The sequence below is a fragment of the Argiope bruennichi genome, chromosome 10 (assembly GCF_947563725.1).
Source record: "Argiope bruennichi chromosome 10, qqArgBrue1.1, whole genome shotgun sequence".
NCBI classification, from domain to species: domain Eukaryota; kingdom Metazoa; phylum Arthropoda; class Arachnida; order Araneae; family Araneidae; genus Argiope; species Argiope bruennichi.
In genome coordinates this window covers 66668168-66685723 of record NC_079160.1, presented here as the reverse complement: position 1 = coordinate 66685723, position 17556 = coordinate 66668168, and the positions used below count along the sequence as shown (strand labels likewise).

Here is a 17556-nt window from a genome sequence, read left to right as displayed (position 1 = left end):
TAGGACCAAAGGACTGTATAAAACTTAAACTTCCTGACTTTTTATAAGTACATTTATTGACTAAAAATGAAATCAAATGAAATATTTTTATTTCCAACATTTAAATCTTTTGTAAATAAGACTAAAAATGAATTTTACGATGAATGAGAGAAATTTGTCTTGAATAATTCTGAGATATTATAAATTACGAAAATTACTCTGCAATGCACATACAACGTAATGCTCAACGACTTTGCTTTCAATTCTCATAAAAGAAGACAAGGTTGGTTTCAACGTTTTTCTTCACATTAAAGTTTTAATTTAATTAAACTAAAGTTTAAAAATATTTTGAAAGAAAAAGCTATTAAGAGACCGAGTTACATAAAATATTTAATTAAAAATTTTAGCGATCATTAATACTTGTGAACTGACTGATCGCCAAAAGTAGCTAGTAAATGAATAAAATAAAATTTTCATTGCGATATTTTTGTCGTTCAATGTTTTTCTCCAATCTCAATGTTAAAAAAAATACTTAAATATATCTTACAACACTATTTAATCATTGGATTTATACTTAATCAGTGGTTGTACTCAATCCCTTTATTAACGTTAATCACTGCTTTAATCACTTTATTTATACTCAAACCTATTCCGGCAATATTAATTGCATTTTTACTCGCACATTAATGTTTCCATAAATTAAGAGTAAATTTAAGATTAAATTAAAGAGAAAAAAAATCAAGCCTAAAATCATATCCAGTTACTGGGCTTTGGGCCAAAAGTTACAGCCTTCTATAAATTGTTTTCTTCTGTTTTGTTCTAGCATGTTTCATGTTTGTGTAACGTTACTTTTGCTCATCCTTACTACGAGCATGTCTCAGGATTCCTGGGAGACCTATGAAGACTCGGAAGAGTACTATGAATACGAAGAACCCATCAATCTGGAAGAAGCAAAAAAATATTTTTGTAAGCATTCTACTTTGATTCGTCTAAAGACTTAACTTTTTGTTGAATGGGAAGAAAGGGATTAATAAAAAAACCCAGCGGGAGTGATCTAGCCAAAACTTTATCGCATACTCTCTAATAAAGGCGTTATGACAGAGAATGCCTAGCATAGCAATGGCGTACAACTGTTACGAAATATTAATCTTTGGCGTGAATTTAGCAATTTTACGGAATATATCATGTGATCCTTGGCGGCTTTTTTTGGCGATTAATCCCTGGGATGCAGGTTAATAGTATCCGAAAATTTAAATTGTGTTTTAGATGCGTTTTCCTCACTCGATTGAAACCAAAATTTGACTCAAAACTACATTTAGTCACAAAATCCAGTACAAAATTTGATGTTTTTAAATTTTCCGTTTTTGAGTTATTCCATTTAAATGTTTCTAGAAGTACAGACAGTCAATCCATCGTTCGGTTTTGCTCAAAATGTGACAGGTGTTTGAATTATACATGTTAATTATGTGTAGTTAACATGTTAAATTATAACCGAACAGTCGGACATACGGACTTTCTCTGAGCAAATTTTGCTCAAAATTCGATAGAAATCTGCAAATTTGGTATAAAGACTGTATACTAAATTTCCTTCGACTAGTTCAAAATGGTTAGAGTTATCTTTGGCACAGAATGGCAGACTGACAGACATTTTCCAAAAATGTCTTTTTAGAACTGAACTTAAGGAGGTGCAAAACGAGGAGATTTTTCAGTATTTCAAATTCGTTTTTTTCGACGACGATTACTATACTTTCTCTATACTATACATATGAGAAAGTAAAAAAGTAACTGCAAATGTTTCCGAATTAAATTAATTCCGTTCGACTAATGATCGTTGTGGCTTGCTTATGTTCAAGATGGCTAAACAGAAGTTATGCAGAAATCACATAGGAAACTGAAATTTTTAATCGTGTATGGTTTCCAATAAAATGTTTTCATTTTTACTTTCTTGTGCACGAAATATACAAAGAGAAAGTATTGTAGTTCTTAAAGAATTCCATTTTAACAAATATCTTCATTTCAGATCTTTCTGATTCCCAAAGACACGTTTTTGAAATTATATCTGCCTGTAAACATGATTTCTATCAAGTTTTATACTACAAATTTCTATCGATTTCTATACAATAAGTTTAAATCTGTTTGAGCTACAATGTATAGAGCTAATTATGAAATGTCTGGTAACAATGTGTAGTAAAAATGTAAAGTACAAATGTCTGTTAACAATGTGTAGTAAAAATGTAAAGTACAAATGTCTGGTAACAATGTGTAGTAAAAATGTAAAGTACAAATGTCTGGTAACAATGTGTAGTAAAAATGTAAAGTACAAATGTCTGTAACAATGTGTAGTAAAAATGTAAAGTACAAATGTCTGGTAACAATGTGTAGTAAAAATGTAAAGTACAAATGTCTGGTAGCAATGTACAGTAAAAATGCAAATTACAAATGTATGGTAGCAATGTACAGTAAAAATGCAAATTACAAATGTATGGTAGCAATGTACAGTAAAAATGCAAATTACAAATGTATGGTAGCAATGTACAGTAAAAATGCAAATTACAAATGTATGGTAGCAATGTACAGTAAAAATGCAAAGTACAAATGTCTGGTAGCAATGTATAGTATAAATAAGCTTGTAACTACAAAATGTATAGATTTAGATAGAAAAAAAAGATTGATTCACAGTTTTACATCTAAAATGTATTTTTATCAAATTTCGAATTAAATCTGTTAGACTTTAATAAACCGTCTTCATGAATTCCTCATCAGGTCTGGTATGTTGTCAAAGGATTAAATTGGACAGAAAAGTACAACTACCTGATTGAGTTGAAAATAATTTTCTACATTAAAGAGATTGTGCAAACTAATTGGATACGGGGAGTTCAAAATATTTTGGTAGTGTCAAAACTATTCTACTTGGAAGGATATGGAGGAAACAACATGGATTTCGAAGGGTAATATTTCTGTCCACATTTCAATGTATGTTAAGAAGGTTTTGGCCAAGTATGTAGTAAAATAACCTTATTCATCTGATATCGTCCTTGTGACTTCGTTTTATGTCAGATCAAAGTTAAACAGCCCATTTTCAAGTCAGAGCTAAGAGGAACTAGATTTGAGACCATAGATTCAGTGGAAACGTGAAAAGGCTTTCAGAAAATAATTTAAAACTTTGTTTCAATGTTTTTTGTGGAAGACAGCGGATGTATTAAAAGTGATGACATCAAAATTATGAATAAATTAAAAATGAGGGAATTTAAAACTTCACTCCGGTTATTTCTTGGCCACGCTTAGTAATATGCATAGAATCCTTGTACAGTAAGGCTCTTTGGTGGAAATGAATTTTGAATTAAATATCTTGTATTCTAATGAATTAACTAGGCAATATTAAAATGCGAACTGGCATATTGTGAATTTAATTAAAATCTAATAAGAAATTTTATACTTGTTGTTTCGAATTTATCTCACAGGTTCTCAAATCGTTCAAGGATTTAAAGATTGCTTGAGAACTTATTATGAGGTAAGGGATTCTTTAATTTTTTGAATTCCCCCCCCCCCTCCTTTATGGGGGGTCTGAGATGACATTTTGTAATAAATAAAATAAAGATGAAGGTTTCGAGAGTGCATTAAAATGATGAGACAATCCTGAAATATTTATCTCGGAAATCTATAGTGTTTTTCTTGTATAATCTTAAAGAATACTTATGATTTTTAGTTAGAAATTAAGAATGCGTTTATATGATATTAATAAAGTTCCACAGATCGATTGCAAACTCAAACAACTAAGGCATGTAACACAAAAACAAGTCAAACTCTCAAATGAAAGCTTGGTTGGAAATTCCAAATGGAAGAGCTAGAGGTCATTCTTTGCAAAAATTCTTGTTGTAATTTAGCGCTAGTAATTTTAAGGTCCGTCTGCATATAAAGGAGAATGCGAAGCAGTTTGCTATTGCTGCGATCGCGGGCTTACCATGTCGGTTCAGTAACATTTATCGCTGCTGCATCTATCCATGAAATACCTATAGAATATATTCTATATATACTTATAGATTATATTCTAAAACCATAAAATGATAATGTTTATAGAATATGTTAAAGTGATCTATCATGCCAACTGTAAATTGTATTATGCGACATTGATGGTATATAAAGCATTCACAACTGTATAGGGAGATCGGACCTACAAAATTTGGTACTCGGTTACTTTTTGTTAGCAAGTGCTTATAAAGAATGAGGTTTTCGAAATTTTCTTTGATTTTTATTTAAATAAAACATATTGTTAGTGTTCTATAAATAATTTTAAAGCATATGATAGTACAAAACTTTTTAATACTATCTTTGAATTCAATACATAAGATTTTCTGTGATATCAGTTTTATTTCCAAATAATTTTTTTCTCGAATTTTGATAAATTTTTAAATATATATTACAGTATTACCTGTTTTTTTTAATTAATTGAGTTACTGGATTTGTGTTACTCAGGTGTGTTGCGTGTTTTGTTTGCACGTTATCCTTGCTACATAAATTAGAGCGAATATTTTTTTTTTGAGGTGGACTAAAGATTCTAAACATTTTTGAAATCATTTTTCCTGGTCTTCTTTTGAGATCTCATCAATCCGTGCTAAACTCTGCAAAATGTGCATATCTGAGAATAGTAAAATGCTGTTCTTTTGTATAGGAATAATTAAAATATAATAATAATAATTGTAAATAATTAAAATAGTTAATTGCTATTCTTTGATATAGATTGTGAAACCAAAGACATTCACGTGTTGCCCAATTTCTTTATGAAGAGTTTTCACCTGCCACTGAGTTGTGATTTTGATTTCTTCCATTGCCCTCTAACTTTTCAAGACAGCGCTTCCTACATTTATATGTAATTTGTGAATTACCGTTGTATTTTTCTCCAACATTGACACTTCATGGTTGAATTTTAAATTTCTCATCTTGAATTTATACAGCACAAACAAACTTTTTTTACAAAAATATAGAATAGTATTAAAACTTGAAATTTATTATTTTATTTTAATTAGCTTTTAATAACTCTCGGTTTTGTTGACAGAATCATAAAAAAAATTTAACTGAAATTCTAATTTTATTTATAATTTTGAAAGCAAATATGCTTTGCGATAGGATGAGCCATAAAAACAGATTATAACGGATTATAGAAGTAAATTAAATGAAAGAAACTGAAGATTTAATTGTATTTTTTATTAAAAATTGATTGGAATAAATCCCCCAAGTACTCAGTATAAAGTCTGTCGAGAAATGTAAACGCCTCGAATAAAAGTCTTTTCAACATAAAGTGACTATATTTGACTATGTAATGGCTTCTCTCACATTAAGTAAAAGCATCATGCTTGTCAAATTAATGATTACAATCAGACAAACTGAAAAATTATAAATGGTCATTTGCTAGGTAATTTATCTTAATAAAGAAAATCATATTTCAATTGAATTAAAAAATAATTAATAAAATTAATATTTATATTGAAAACGTATACTGAAAAATGATGAATGAAAATAAAATTGTAAAATCTACAATATAAAGCAAAATATACTTTGCCTGTCTGTTATAAGTTCTCCTTACAATAGGTGAGCATTAGCACATGCACAGGAATAGAAAGTTGCTTATAAAGAAAAAGTTAAAAGTTACTTGATAATGAACTTGAAAATACTTGAAAGTTATATGATAATGATTATAATGACGAATGGTTTTAATGATTTAAAATGATAATGATTATAATGACGAATGGTTTTAATGATAATGATTATAATGACGAATGGTTTTAATGATAATGATTATAATGATGAATGGTTTTAAAGATTTAAAATGATAATGATTATAATGAAGAATGGTTTTAATGATAATGATTATAATGATGAAGGGTTTTAAAGATTTAAAATGATAATGATTATAATGATGAATGGTTTTAAAGATTTAAAATGATAATGATTATAATGATGAATGGTTTTAAAGATTTAAAATGATAAAGTTTATAATGATGAATGGTTTTAATGATATAAAATGATAAATGATTCAAAACTGACTAAAAAAATTGACTAATTGTTTATGCCATTGTGGGGTCCATTTCTAGATCAATTGAGCTATTTACAATTTTCAAATTGAGAATTATTATAGAGAGAATATAGAGAATTCTTCTTCTTATTAAACAAATCAAATTATATATAAATGTGTAAAAAAATATTTTTTTTGTTTTGTTTTTCTGAAAAATTTATATTTAATAACTGAATGATCTTATGAATTATAATTTAGTGTTATGTTTAATTGTGCAGTCTGAGCCATGACATTAACTGAATCTTTATAATATGAATCTTCAACTAGAAGCAGCTTCCTTATTATGATTCATGTTACGAAAAAATCGGTCTTAAATCCAAAAATTTCCTGGACGCTGTTGACGAAGCTTGTCTACCAGAAACGCCAGTAGATGTTGGGAAAAAGGTAAATAGTTTTATAATTTCTTTCTGTTTGAGTTTTTTATTTTTTATTTTCTCATCTACGAAGTAGAGAGAAAGTATTGTAATCACCAAAAAAAAGTCGAACTCTAGATTTTGACGAATCTACATTTCAGACCTCCTGGAATAAGAAAAATATATTTTCGGCATTATGTTAATCTTTGAACAAAACAACTCACAAACGCTTCGAGTTAGACGATACCTGGAATTATGATCAAATTTGTAGTTTTCTATCAAATAATGGACGAAATCCACTAAGAGAAAATTCTTTTTTGGCTATTCGTTTATACGCAAAATCGATAACTACAAAATGCAAAGAGCTGAGTAAATGAAATTTGGTTCAGAATTTTGGCATTAATATACAGGGTGTCCCTAAAAGACCTCCGGAATTTTGATGCAATTTTTTTAAATTCAACTATAAAAACAGGTTAATGTTATATATATGTACTTAAAAGTTAATTTATCAACATTTTTATCATTCAGATCGTGCTACAAATGGGGATCAAATTGAAATCTATTTCAATATGAGCCCCGTTTGTGGCACGGCACACAGAGTATCTTCCCATATCCTGGTCAGCATGTCTGGAGTGATGTTTACTCCACAAGTGATTGTCCTTTGTCTGAGATGGTTTATATCCTGAATTTTTTCAGCTTAAACAAGATTCTTGAAATATTCCCAGAAGAAAAAATCTAATAGTCAATCCATGCTCTTTGAAAGCCACGAAATAGGCACTGCCCTTCCAATCTACTTATTGCCGAATCGAGTAACTAATGCTTCCCGTACACGTAAACTGAAGTGAACTGGTGCTCCATCTTGCTGAAAGTAGATCGGACCCTTCTCCCCCTCAATTTCAACAAACTAGTGGAACGCATACTCCTCTAACATTTTAAATCGATATCACCATTTATGAAATTTTCTACAAAAATATAGGGACTTATAACTTGGTTATGCATCAGCCAGCACCAAACATTCACTTTCGGTAAGTGACTTTGATGTTCCATGAATTCACGAGGCAGCTGTGAACCCCAAGTTCCAGTCAGTTCAGAGTACTGCTTACATGAAAGGTAGAGTCATCAGTAAAGTTCACATTTTTTTTTATAAAATTGTTATTAGTATCTATCGTGTCTAGTAACAGCAAACTCTAGGCTCTTGTTTTTGTCTGTTGGTTTGATTTCGTGTGCAAGTTGTACGCTGTTAGGCGTACAACTTGCGATGGGTATGCCCAATCGAAGACTGCATCGTCTCAAGAAATTTTTCGTGTTGACATGAAGTAGGGATTTTATTGACATTCTCTTCATACGCTCTTGGCATACCAGGCGACTTTCGTTTTTACACTCTTCCAATTTCTTTAAATGCACGTAACCATCGACGAATGGATTTGTCCGTAGACGTATTACCACCATATTTAAGCCGAAAGTTTTGCCGTACTGTGGTAACAGATCCGTCTTCTATAAACCAGATAACACACTGGGCTTTTTGATGTGACGTCGCCATCGCAATGCACTATGGAACGAGCCTCTACTACATTACTTAAGATCAATGACGCGCGATGCTACCTAGTGTTGTAAAAACAAATTGAAACTTTTGTGAATAAAACTTGATGAGCTACTGATTTCTTTAAAATTAACTGATCTGACCAAACTCATACCATTAACGCTATATGATTTCTTACAACGACAAGTTCTTTTATGACACCTTGTAAATACTTAACAAGTTTTGAATCAAATGCGTCTAATGGTTGATCGTCTGTTTCTCTGTACTTTTACTCTGCATTTCTGCATTTAAACTCTGCATTTAAACGTAATAACTCATAAGCAAAATGTCTTAAATCAATGAGTTTCGGTATGTTATCTCGTCATACATAATTCCATGTTAAATTTTGGTGTCAATCAACCGGAAAAAGGCATCTAAAATACATATATTTTTTTCAGTAAAAATATTAGCTTCATGCTAAAGATTTATACACTGACTTCCAAAATTTAAGATTCAATTTGTTTTTTGTATCTAATTTAAGTTTGAATGAGCATAGAAACAAGAAATGTGCGCTGAACAATTCTTCGATGAATGCAGCATAGGAATTTTCTTAAGTTCAACAGTGACATAATTTTTTAAAAAATAAATCCACTAATAGCAAAGAATTCCATTCTTGGAGAAAACAACACATCATAGTTTTATGTTAAGAACATTATGAAATGAAGAAAAATGTTTAAGGACATTAAGAAAAATGTTTAAGAATATTAAAAACATTAAGAAAAATGTTTTAAGAACATTACAAAAATGGGTTTTAATAAAGAATGTGACCTTTCCTAGCTGCAATGCATTGGTGGCATTGATTTTCCAAGCTGTGAATTAAGGTTGTCGGATACAGAAATGGGAAAAGAAGAGCAGACAGAGTAATCCTAGTTCAAACTCATCAAACCACTTTGGGGGAGAACTTAAAGTAAATCTTAAATCACAAGTTTAAAATTATTCTTAAGAACCTGTTTCCCAAGGTAGTCCTAAAGATGTTCTATCGGATTTAGGTCAAAGTATCGAGCTGGCCATTCCGTTTGCGCCATACTGTGATCCACCAATAAAAAAAGACAATTTCATTATTTTTCAGCTCATTATTGAAATGCAATAGCAAGATACAATTTTGATATAGTATTGGATTTATTATAGTAATAATATCTACTTTTTTTATTTACATCTCTACTGCGATAAAATTGCAATTGCTTTTCGTTTCAGAAACCTGATACTATAAATTTTGGTAGATTTTATCAAGTGGAGGGATGATACGCAACAAGAAAGATGAAAAACATTTTCGGAGTTCTTCATTAGGTCTTGACCTTCGTCTCGATATATGCACTTTTTTTCTCTTTTTGCATGTTATTTTGAATTATACTATCTTATCTTATTTCATTCGAAAATTATTTACTAATTGTTCATGTGGCTAATTAAATTTCGCCGATTATCGGTCGTTGCTACATTTTTTAATTTTGTCGATAATTCCTTCTTAGCTAAATAAACCTTAAAAATCTCACCATTTTTTAAAAAAGTCTTAGCCCTATTTTGGTAAAGCGCATGCGCAAGGGCTCTTAAGGTTTTCTGATTATAAGAACAGGCAATATTCTACATTTGCTTAGCTGATTGGCATTTGCATTTTTCTCATGTTTACAAAATTATTGCAAAATGTTTGACTAATCAAAAAAATTGAATATTTATGCATAATCTGGACCTAGCTCCATGAGGCTTTTTTATTCTGTCGTTTAAAATCGAATCTACTCGCTGGAAACTTTACTTATCAATATATGTCTTGAAGAAGGCATTGGCGATATTAAATACAAAGTCGAACAGTGGGTTTAGAATCGAAAGCCAAGTTTGTTCATTCCGAAAAGAAGACTTTAAAAAAAAAAGACAATTTCACTAATATTTCTAGCTAATGCATTTTCTGTTCAATTAATGTATTATCATCCATTTTGATTTATTTTTCTATCTCTTGAAAATTCTGTATTGAAATTATTTTTTAAATTTTTTTTTCCAGTTTCAAGCTTGCAAAATTGAAATTCAGATGGCAATAAGAAATCAGAAGGTTTCATTAGGAACTGGTATTGCTATGGTAAGTAAAATGAATTTTAAATATAAAATATATTTGTATGGAATTTAAATATAAAATATATTTCAATGTGATAATGTTCATATAGACAAAAACAATCTGTAAACTGTATCCTGAGATATGCGGTAAGTGTACGGTTCATCTATTCCATCAAGCTGATAATAGAAAACGACGGTTTATTCTATGAATATTTAGAAAAAAAAAGAAACAAAAGTAATAAAAAAGATAGCCAATGAGCAACACTTGTAGAAATTATCAATACAAGCATATATCAATTCATTTTTAAATGAGAAAATCAGCACTACCAAAAATTCTTGGGGTCTATAGCTCACTGTTTTTCGAACAGAAATTGAGTATATACAGTTTCCTTATGATATCACATGGAATCATCCAGATCTTGGTCCCTAACAAAGGTACGACAATAATTCTTGCACTTTCTAGATACTTTATTTTTTTCGACAAGTTCGAAAATCATATATTGGTGACAATTAAGATTCTTTTTAAGAATAAGAACCATTAAACGGTATTATATTTGTAACAATATACTGATGACTTAAATTAAAGAAAGAGAAAATATTGTGAAAATCAAATTATCTTGAAATTAATATATAAAGGCAAAGTAGTGTGTTAGTCAAAATTGAGCAAGAGACCAGTTCCTCATCTCGTCCTCAATGAAATTTTGGTTTCTGTCCGTATAACTGGTTATCTGTGAAGAATAGGAACTGTTAAGAAATTTGGGACTTGATCTACATTCCAATATTGTCAATTTACATTCCAATATTGTCAATTTCTTTCAAATGTTATGCAAATTCCATCAACTGAAAATCTGTCTGTCCACCACATGTCTCACTTGGAAAATGTAGGGAGCAGGATCAGATGCAATCTCTGAAAGATTGTTAAAGTAATACCGTCAGTTGTTTTTGCTGCAGGCTTCTCAGGTCTTGGGCCAGGTCAGGTTGGATGGGAGAAGTGGTATATGATCTATAAACCATTGGACACTAGCCAAAGTCTCTTGACCATGGAAAATGATGGAATATTAAACTATAAAGATTGTTCTATAAAACATTTTATTTATTTATTTTTTTGAAAATTAATGCATTTAACTTTCTCGTACAAGTAGAATAGAGAAAGTATAGTAACCGTCAAACAATTTGAACTCGAGATTTTGACGGAACGCCACGTTTTAGACCACCATGAACGCGAAAAACACGTTTTCGGAAAATGTCCGTCCGTCGGTCTGTTCTAAAGATAACTCAAAAACGCTTTGAGTTAGACGAAATTCTGTATAGAGCATTTACATCAAATTTGCAGGTTTTAGTGAAATTTGAGTAAAATCTGTACGAAGGAAATTCGTCTGTCTGGCTGTTCTAATATAATTTAACACAATAACTACAAATCAAAGAGAGCTCAATAAATAAAATTCGGTTCACAGATTTAACATCTGTAAAGTAGACACCCGTCAGAATTTGAGCATATAATGTATATATTTTGAGCAATGAATTAAATAAATCAAATGTGATGTGCAATTTTGTGACCACAAGTGCAGTTTTGTGTCAATTCTTTGTTCCAATCAGTTGAGAAAAACGTGTCTAATGCACAAATTCAGTTTTCGGATACTATTAATGGCATGCCAGGGATGAATCGCCAAGAAACTCGCCAAGAATGACACGATAGATTCGGTAAAATTCGAAATTCACGCCAATGGTTAATATTTCACAACTCATCAAGTTTAAAGAGAAATTAAGTTATATATAATAGTTGTGGGTAATATTACTTCAAAATATTTCTGATATCTGCAGTTTTGTAAACTTTGTTTCCTGCCGAACTTATATTTCACAGGCTTTTCATAAGCGTATATATATATATGTTACAATTTTTTTTTTATTTTACCACATTGTGCTACAAAAATTAATTCCTTTCTTTCTTCACCCAATTAGGATGATGAAGCTACTGTTTTTAAGTATTTAGTATATTGCCTTCCAGTTCGTGTAAGTGAACATATTAATCTTTCTCATTCTCTGTATCTAATAATATGTCAAACTTTTGGAATAGAACAAAATATGATTTCGGTTTAGGAAATATTTCACTAAGACTCAAGGTATCATACGGAAAATCATTGATTAATTCCGGGCCGGGATAGCCTGGTTGGTAGAGCGTTGGATTCGCGTCCCTTAGGTTGCGACTTCGAACCCCACCGGCCGAAGATTCCCCGCGTGCTTGGTGGCTGACGCGCGTATAAATCTGTCGTGGTCACAAAGTCCTCCATGTCGAGAGTAATACCACTGGGGGTACTGGATCAGGGTGATCGTTCTCTGATTCAGGTCTAAATTACGATCTGTCGCTGATTGAATGAAATGCGTGAATCAAATCCGCCCTGTAAAAAGGGTTGTGACGTGTATGCAGCTAGGTCGTTCTCTTGGTCCTAGATGGCGCTACTATAAAAACAAGAGACGCTCCACCACCGGCTTAAAATCTCTGTCTAAGTAACAGCGGGCTTGTCCATAGCAAGTGCCGTAAGAAACAACGCAACAACATTAATTCCTATATATTCACGGGGATAAAATATCGAAATGCTTTCATAACTGTCAGAAAAAGGACAAAGATAAAAATAGGTCATTTTATTCAAGCATATTTTACTTAAATGTACAAATGAAACCGAAACAAAGTAGTAAATATTATTTTGATATATACAAATCATAATAATTCAAACAAGACTCTCATACTAATGCAATGATGCTTATAATTGAAAATAAAAGAAATCAAATAAAAAACGTGCTCAAAACGTGCTTATTGGGGGACATTTCCCAATACATTAAGAAAAACAATGCAAACTTAAAATTTATTGCCTTGTTGGGCAGCCCTTGCTTTTTATGACGTCTCGTATTTGGCATGGATTAGACTAATTTGTTTGCAAAATGATCGACCGATTTTAGGTCACTCTTCTACCAAATGTTTTCTTAAATTCTGCTTGTTAGAAATTTGATGTTATAAATTTTACTGCAAATAATCTTGCACAGGTGCAATGGGATTAAAGTCTGTACAGGTGTCTTAGTGTTATAAAGTCTGTAAAGTCTTAATAACCCTAGGATAATGATATAGGACCCATAACTTGCAAATATCAGCAGTATGTTTCGGGTTATTATCTTGATAGAGTCTTGAGAATCCCAGCTTGTTCGCACTTTGCTTTAAATTTCGCTTGAAAATGTCAAGATAGACATATTTATTCATTGTGCATCAATAAAAAGTTCCCAACACCAGTGTTCGCCATAAAACTCCAGACAGTATTATTTGACAGTAGGAAGTAAAATTTTCATTTGTATTGCTGTATTTTTTGTTTCCTTCAAAATTTTTGTTTGCCATCAGATTCGAAAATGTTATATTTGCTTTCATCAACAAAAATTTTCCACAAAATTCTTTTGACTGCTCTACATACATTTTAGGAAATGCTTGCAAATGCCTGTCATTTTGCTGATGTAGGGCATTCTTCGAGGTATTCTACCTCGATGTTTGTTTTCTTAAAACCTTTCTGACAGTTTCATGATTTACTGATTTTTCGAACTTACTTTTACATTGTCAATATCACTGTACTAGTTTTTGGATTAAAGCGAGCTTGTTTCACAATCCACCTTTCTTCATTCAATGTCCTCGGATGGCCTGATCTGCTCTTCCTTTAACATTATTTGTTTTCTTGAACTTATGAATAATGTAAAAAACAGTAGACTTACTCATTTCAAGATTCCTATACAGTGAAAATAATTTTCCATTTTTCCAATGACTTATTATAAGACTTCACACATCAACTGATATATCTTTATTTTTCGCCATTTTTTCAATAAGTAATCTTATCTGTTGAAACTTTTACCTTTAAAATTATAGTTTGAAAATGGTAGTAGATTTATTTCAATTGATGTGTTGTATATTTGTTGAATTTCTCACTTCATATGTGTCCTAATACGTTTTTGATTCCTGTTTTCTTTTGAATTATATTTGAATTTTCCTTACAAACTATAATACACCAAATGTTAAAATATTTCTTGATTCATTTTGTTTTTATTTTAATGTGATAAATAGTTTTGCAGTTATTCATGCCAAGTGTCCCAATACTTTTTTTTGAGTGGCTGTCTATGTTTGTAATAACTAACGTAATACAGAGATTATCTTTATTACTTCATTAAAAATATCAAGTTTATGATACAAGTTGATTACAATATATAAATTTTTGAGTCAGCTAACACGATTTTGTAAAACCTCATTAGTAAGTCGTTCAAGTATTATTCCAAAATGAGGTACTAATAAGAATGATTTAGTATCGAATAGTGTTTCAAAATATAATAAATTGCTTAGTATAAGAATATAAATCTTGTGTTGATTCAAGCATATTTTTAAGAGATTTTATCATTTTAATATATTATTCGCTGAAGCAGCTCGACATTGCTTGTGATATGACAAATGTCAGTGAAATCAAAGTCGCTATATCATAGAATTAAGCTATGAATATAAAATAAAAATTAATAATTGTTTTATGCTGTTTTTTTCTTTTTGATAATGAAATCATTTGAGAAATATAGAAAATTGAAATAAATAACTAAAAATAAAGACTATCTAAAAAAGAAGATAGCAAAAGTTTGTTGTAAATTATATTATTAGAATTTAAATCATATGAAAATATTTTTTAAAAGAGACTTCTTGAGTTTGGATCCTTGCCAAATCATTGAAGAAATAACACTTTTTCGGGCAGATAAACCTCCGATCGACGAAGAAATTGTCTGCGTTCTTCAGAAAAATAATTAAAAATCTCGGAACAAAGATAGTTTGATAATTTTTATTTTAAATCAGAGATAAATGCTTAAATAATTAAGTCGAAATATTTGAAAAGCATGAGAGAGTTAGAATATCGGAAACAATTAGTTTAGTTTGAATATTAGTTCTATTTGAATTTCAGTTTGAAATCTTAAAAGTTTTCTAGATAAATGACTTATTTAAAAAAAAAGTCATTTACTATTTTAACTAAATAAAGTATAAGTTAAAAATGTTTTTTCTTCTGAAATGACAACTATATTCTTTCTTCTAAAGAGCGCAGATTCTTTCTTTTTTAAAATCTTTAGAAATTATACAATGAGCAAATACACGTGAGAAATCATACAAAGAAACAGAAAATGTTCATTACGTCCAATTTAAATTTTAAAATTCGACCTTCGAGGTATTTTGAGTCACTACTATGATTACCTGAGTGTCAAATTTCATGCAATAGATTTGTTCGGAGTTCACGGATACATACTCATACACAAACACTTCCATTCTTAAATATTTATTATATGAAATAGTATGAATTAATTACTATATAATTTTCAGATATCAACTTTTTAAGTAATTGTGCTTATGTTAATTATAGCACCTTTACTGTAACAACTCATCATGAGTATCAGTATGTAAAGATTTCCTCAATATATGCATTTCCTCATAATATGCAATCTTTATTAATGGATAATAGTGATATTTTACAAATTTTCATTGCGATAGATACAAATTAATTTCTTCATAATATGCAATCTTCATTAATGGGCAAATGAGATATTTTACAAATTTTCATTGCAATAGACAAAAATTAATTTCTTCATAATATACAATCTTCATTAATGGATAAATGAGATATTTTACAAATTTTCATTGCAATTGATAAATAAAATTATGTTGATATATACTATAATACATTATTATGTAATGGTCCAGTTAAATTAGCAAAAAAGTGTCAAAATGTGGGAAAAGTATGTAACAGCAATTTTATTGGTTTAAGTTATTGAGTTGAGGTCTTTAAGTCAACGAGCGGTTTAAGTTATTTTTTTAAATTATTGATTAATGGTTTATTGGATTAATTTTTGAGAGATCCGAACTATACCTTTAATTATGCAGGTTAATCAATGTGGAAGAAGGCAATGGTGAAGTTGTTGAGACACTGGGTTTCAGAGTTAAAAAAAAATAACAATAAATGAATTATTATTCCGAGGAAAAAAAATTTAATTACAAATTTTCTGGTAAAAAATAAAGACCACAAAAAGAGCATGAAATGCTATAAAAAACTTAATTAGGCCAGCAATAAATTTTAAAAAGTGCAAATTTTGAATTTTTCCCTATGTAAAAAATATGAAAGAAAATGCTGGATTTTTTACTTCAATACTTGTTATATTGAGTGTATCAACCGGTAAAAATTTCAAACCGGTTTCTACATCATTTTTTGAAAGTGAATTGAGGCTTGATAATTGAAACAAAATATTAATCTGAAATTTAAAAATAACTTCCTTTTTTCCTTGCAGGAACATCTTTTAGATGAAGGTTGGTTGCAGTATTTTCTCGCAGGGCCTGTACCATTATGAAGGGAATTAAACGAGCTCTCTTTTAAAAAAAAGATGTTAAAATGATGTTTCTCAGTGTTCGATGACTTGGTTAATCTCTGTCCAAAAATATGAGATATATTTCAAAATTATCTTTGTCCGAATTAATAAAATAAAATAACAAATAATTATAATCTTAATTTAGTAGAATAAGTTGTAGATCATAGGAAAAGTCCCAATGGAGTTATTTCTATATTGAATAAGCATTTCATGCAATGAGAATGATAATTGTCATTACATCAAAGCGAGAACTAATAATTAACATTTAACATTTGTTAAATGTTAAAATTTGTTACTTTGTTAAACAAGATTTCTAACCATATTAACGCCTATTTCTTGATTTCTGTTACATCTTCTTTGCTCTAAAAGAATAGAGTTTTTGGTGAACTCTATCCAGAGCATAAAACATTCACCAGGTCGAAGCCTTTGTATAGTGATTTGTTTACATTTTACTGTTAACATTCGGCAATATATAAGACCGATTTTTATGCCACGTACGTTATCGTTACATATGTATTGATATCTCTTAATCTAACTTAAAATCCTATTCCCTAAATTTTTATCTTAATTTAATCCTGTTAACTTTATTCTAAAAGGTTCATTTATTTCCCGATCCAATTCTCACTTTTTATTTAATTATTTTTAACACGTGTTTTTGAAAATGGATGATTTAAGTATTTTTTTCACACTCCAAGTGAGGGATAACAATTTAATGTTTGCAACATTTTTTTTAAAGAAATTTAAGATTTACTTTCAAAATCTCATAACAAAATCACAAAAGGGAAAATTTTTGTCTCTTTTGCTCTTATATCGCGACGTAGACCGATCATCTCTTATCGGTTTTCTTTGTACAAAATTTATACCTCCCATGGTGAAATAAATCAAATCATGTTTCTGCAAACTGAACCTTTTTTTCTCAAACAGCGTACTGTTATATTTTCCTTACATTTACTAAATGTTGTTCGATGGCAAGTCTATCAGAAACTAGTCAATAAATATTAATATTGTTTTTGTATTCCGTTTTGGTAATTTATTTTGTTAAATTTAATGTTTTTTTTTTCGGAAAAGGTGCTCTCGAGTGGACATTTTGGAACTAAAAAATTGTTTTCGAAATTTCGTGAGCG

At 29.9% G+C, this 17556-nt stretch overlaps 1 protein-coding gene across 2 annotated transcripts; it reads left to right on the top strand.

Annotated features, from left to right (window-relative positions):
* Positions 1-808: 808 nt before the first annotated feature.
* Positions 809-16526, top strand: LOC129989468 (uncharacterized). 2 transcript variants are annotated; one of them, XM_056098027.1, is made up of 6 exons: positions 809-945; positions 3441-3490; positions 6320-6433; positions 9972-10046; positions 11981-12031; positions 16355-16526. In XM_056098027.1, exons 1-6 carry the CDS (start codon positions 852-854, stop codon positions 16412-16414), a joined length of 444 nt encoding a protein of 147 aa, XP_055954002.1. In that variant the 5' UTR covers positions 809-851; the 3' UTR covers positions 16415-16526. The 2 variants fall into 2 exon arrangements, with proteins under 2 accessions (XP_055954002.1, XP_055954001.1); XM_056098026.1 differs by having other exon boundaries at positions 6317-6433.
* Positions 16527-17556: the final 1030 nt, after the last annotated feature.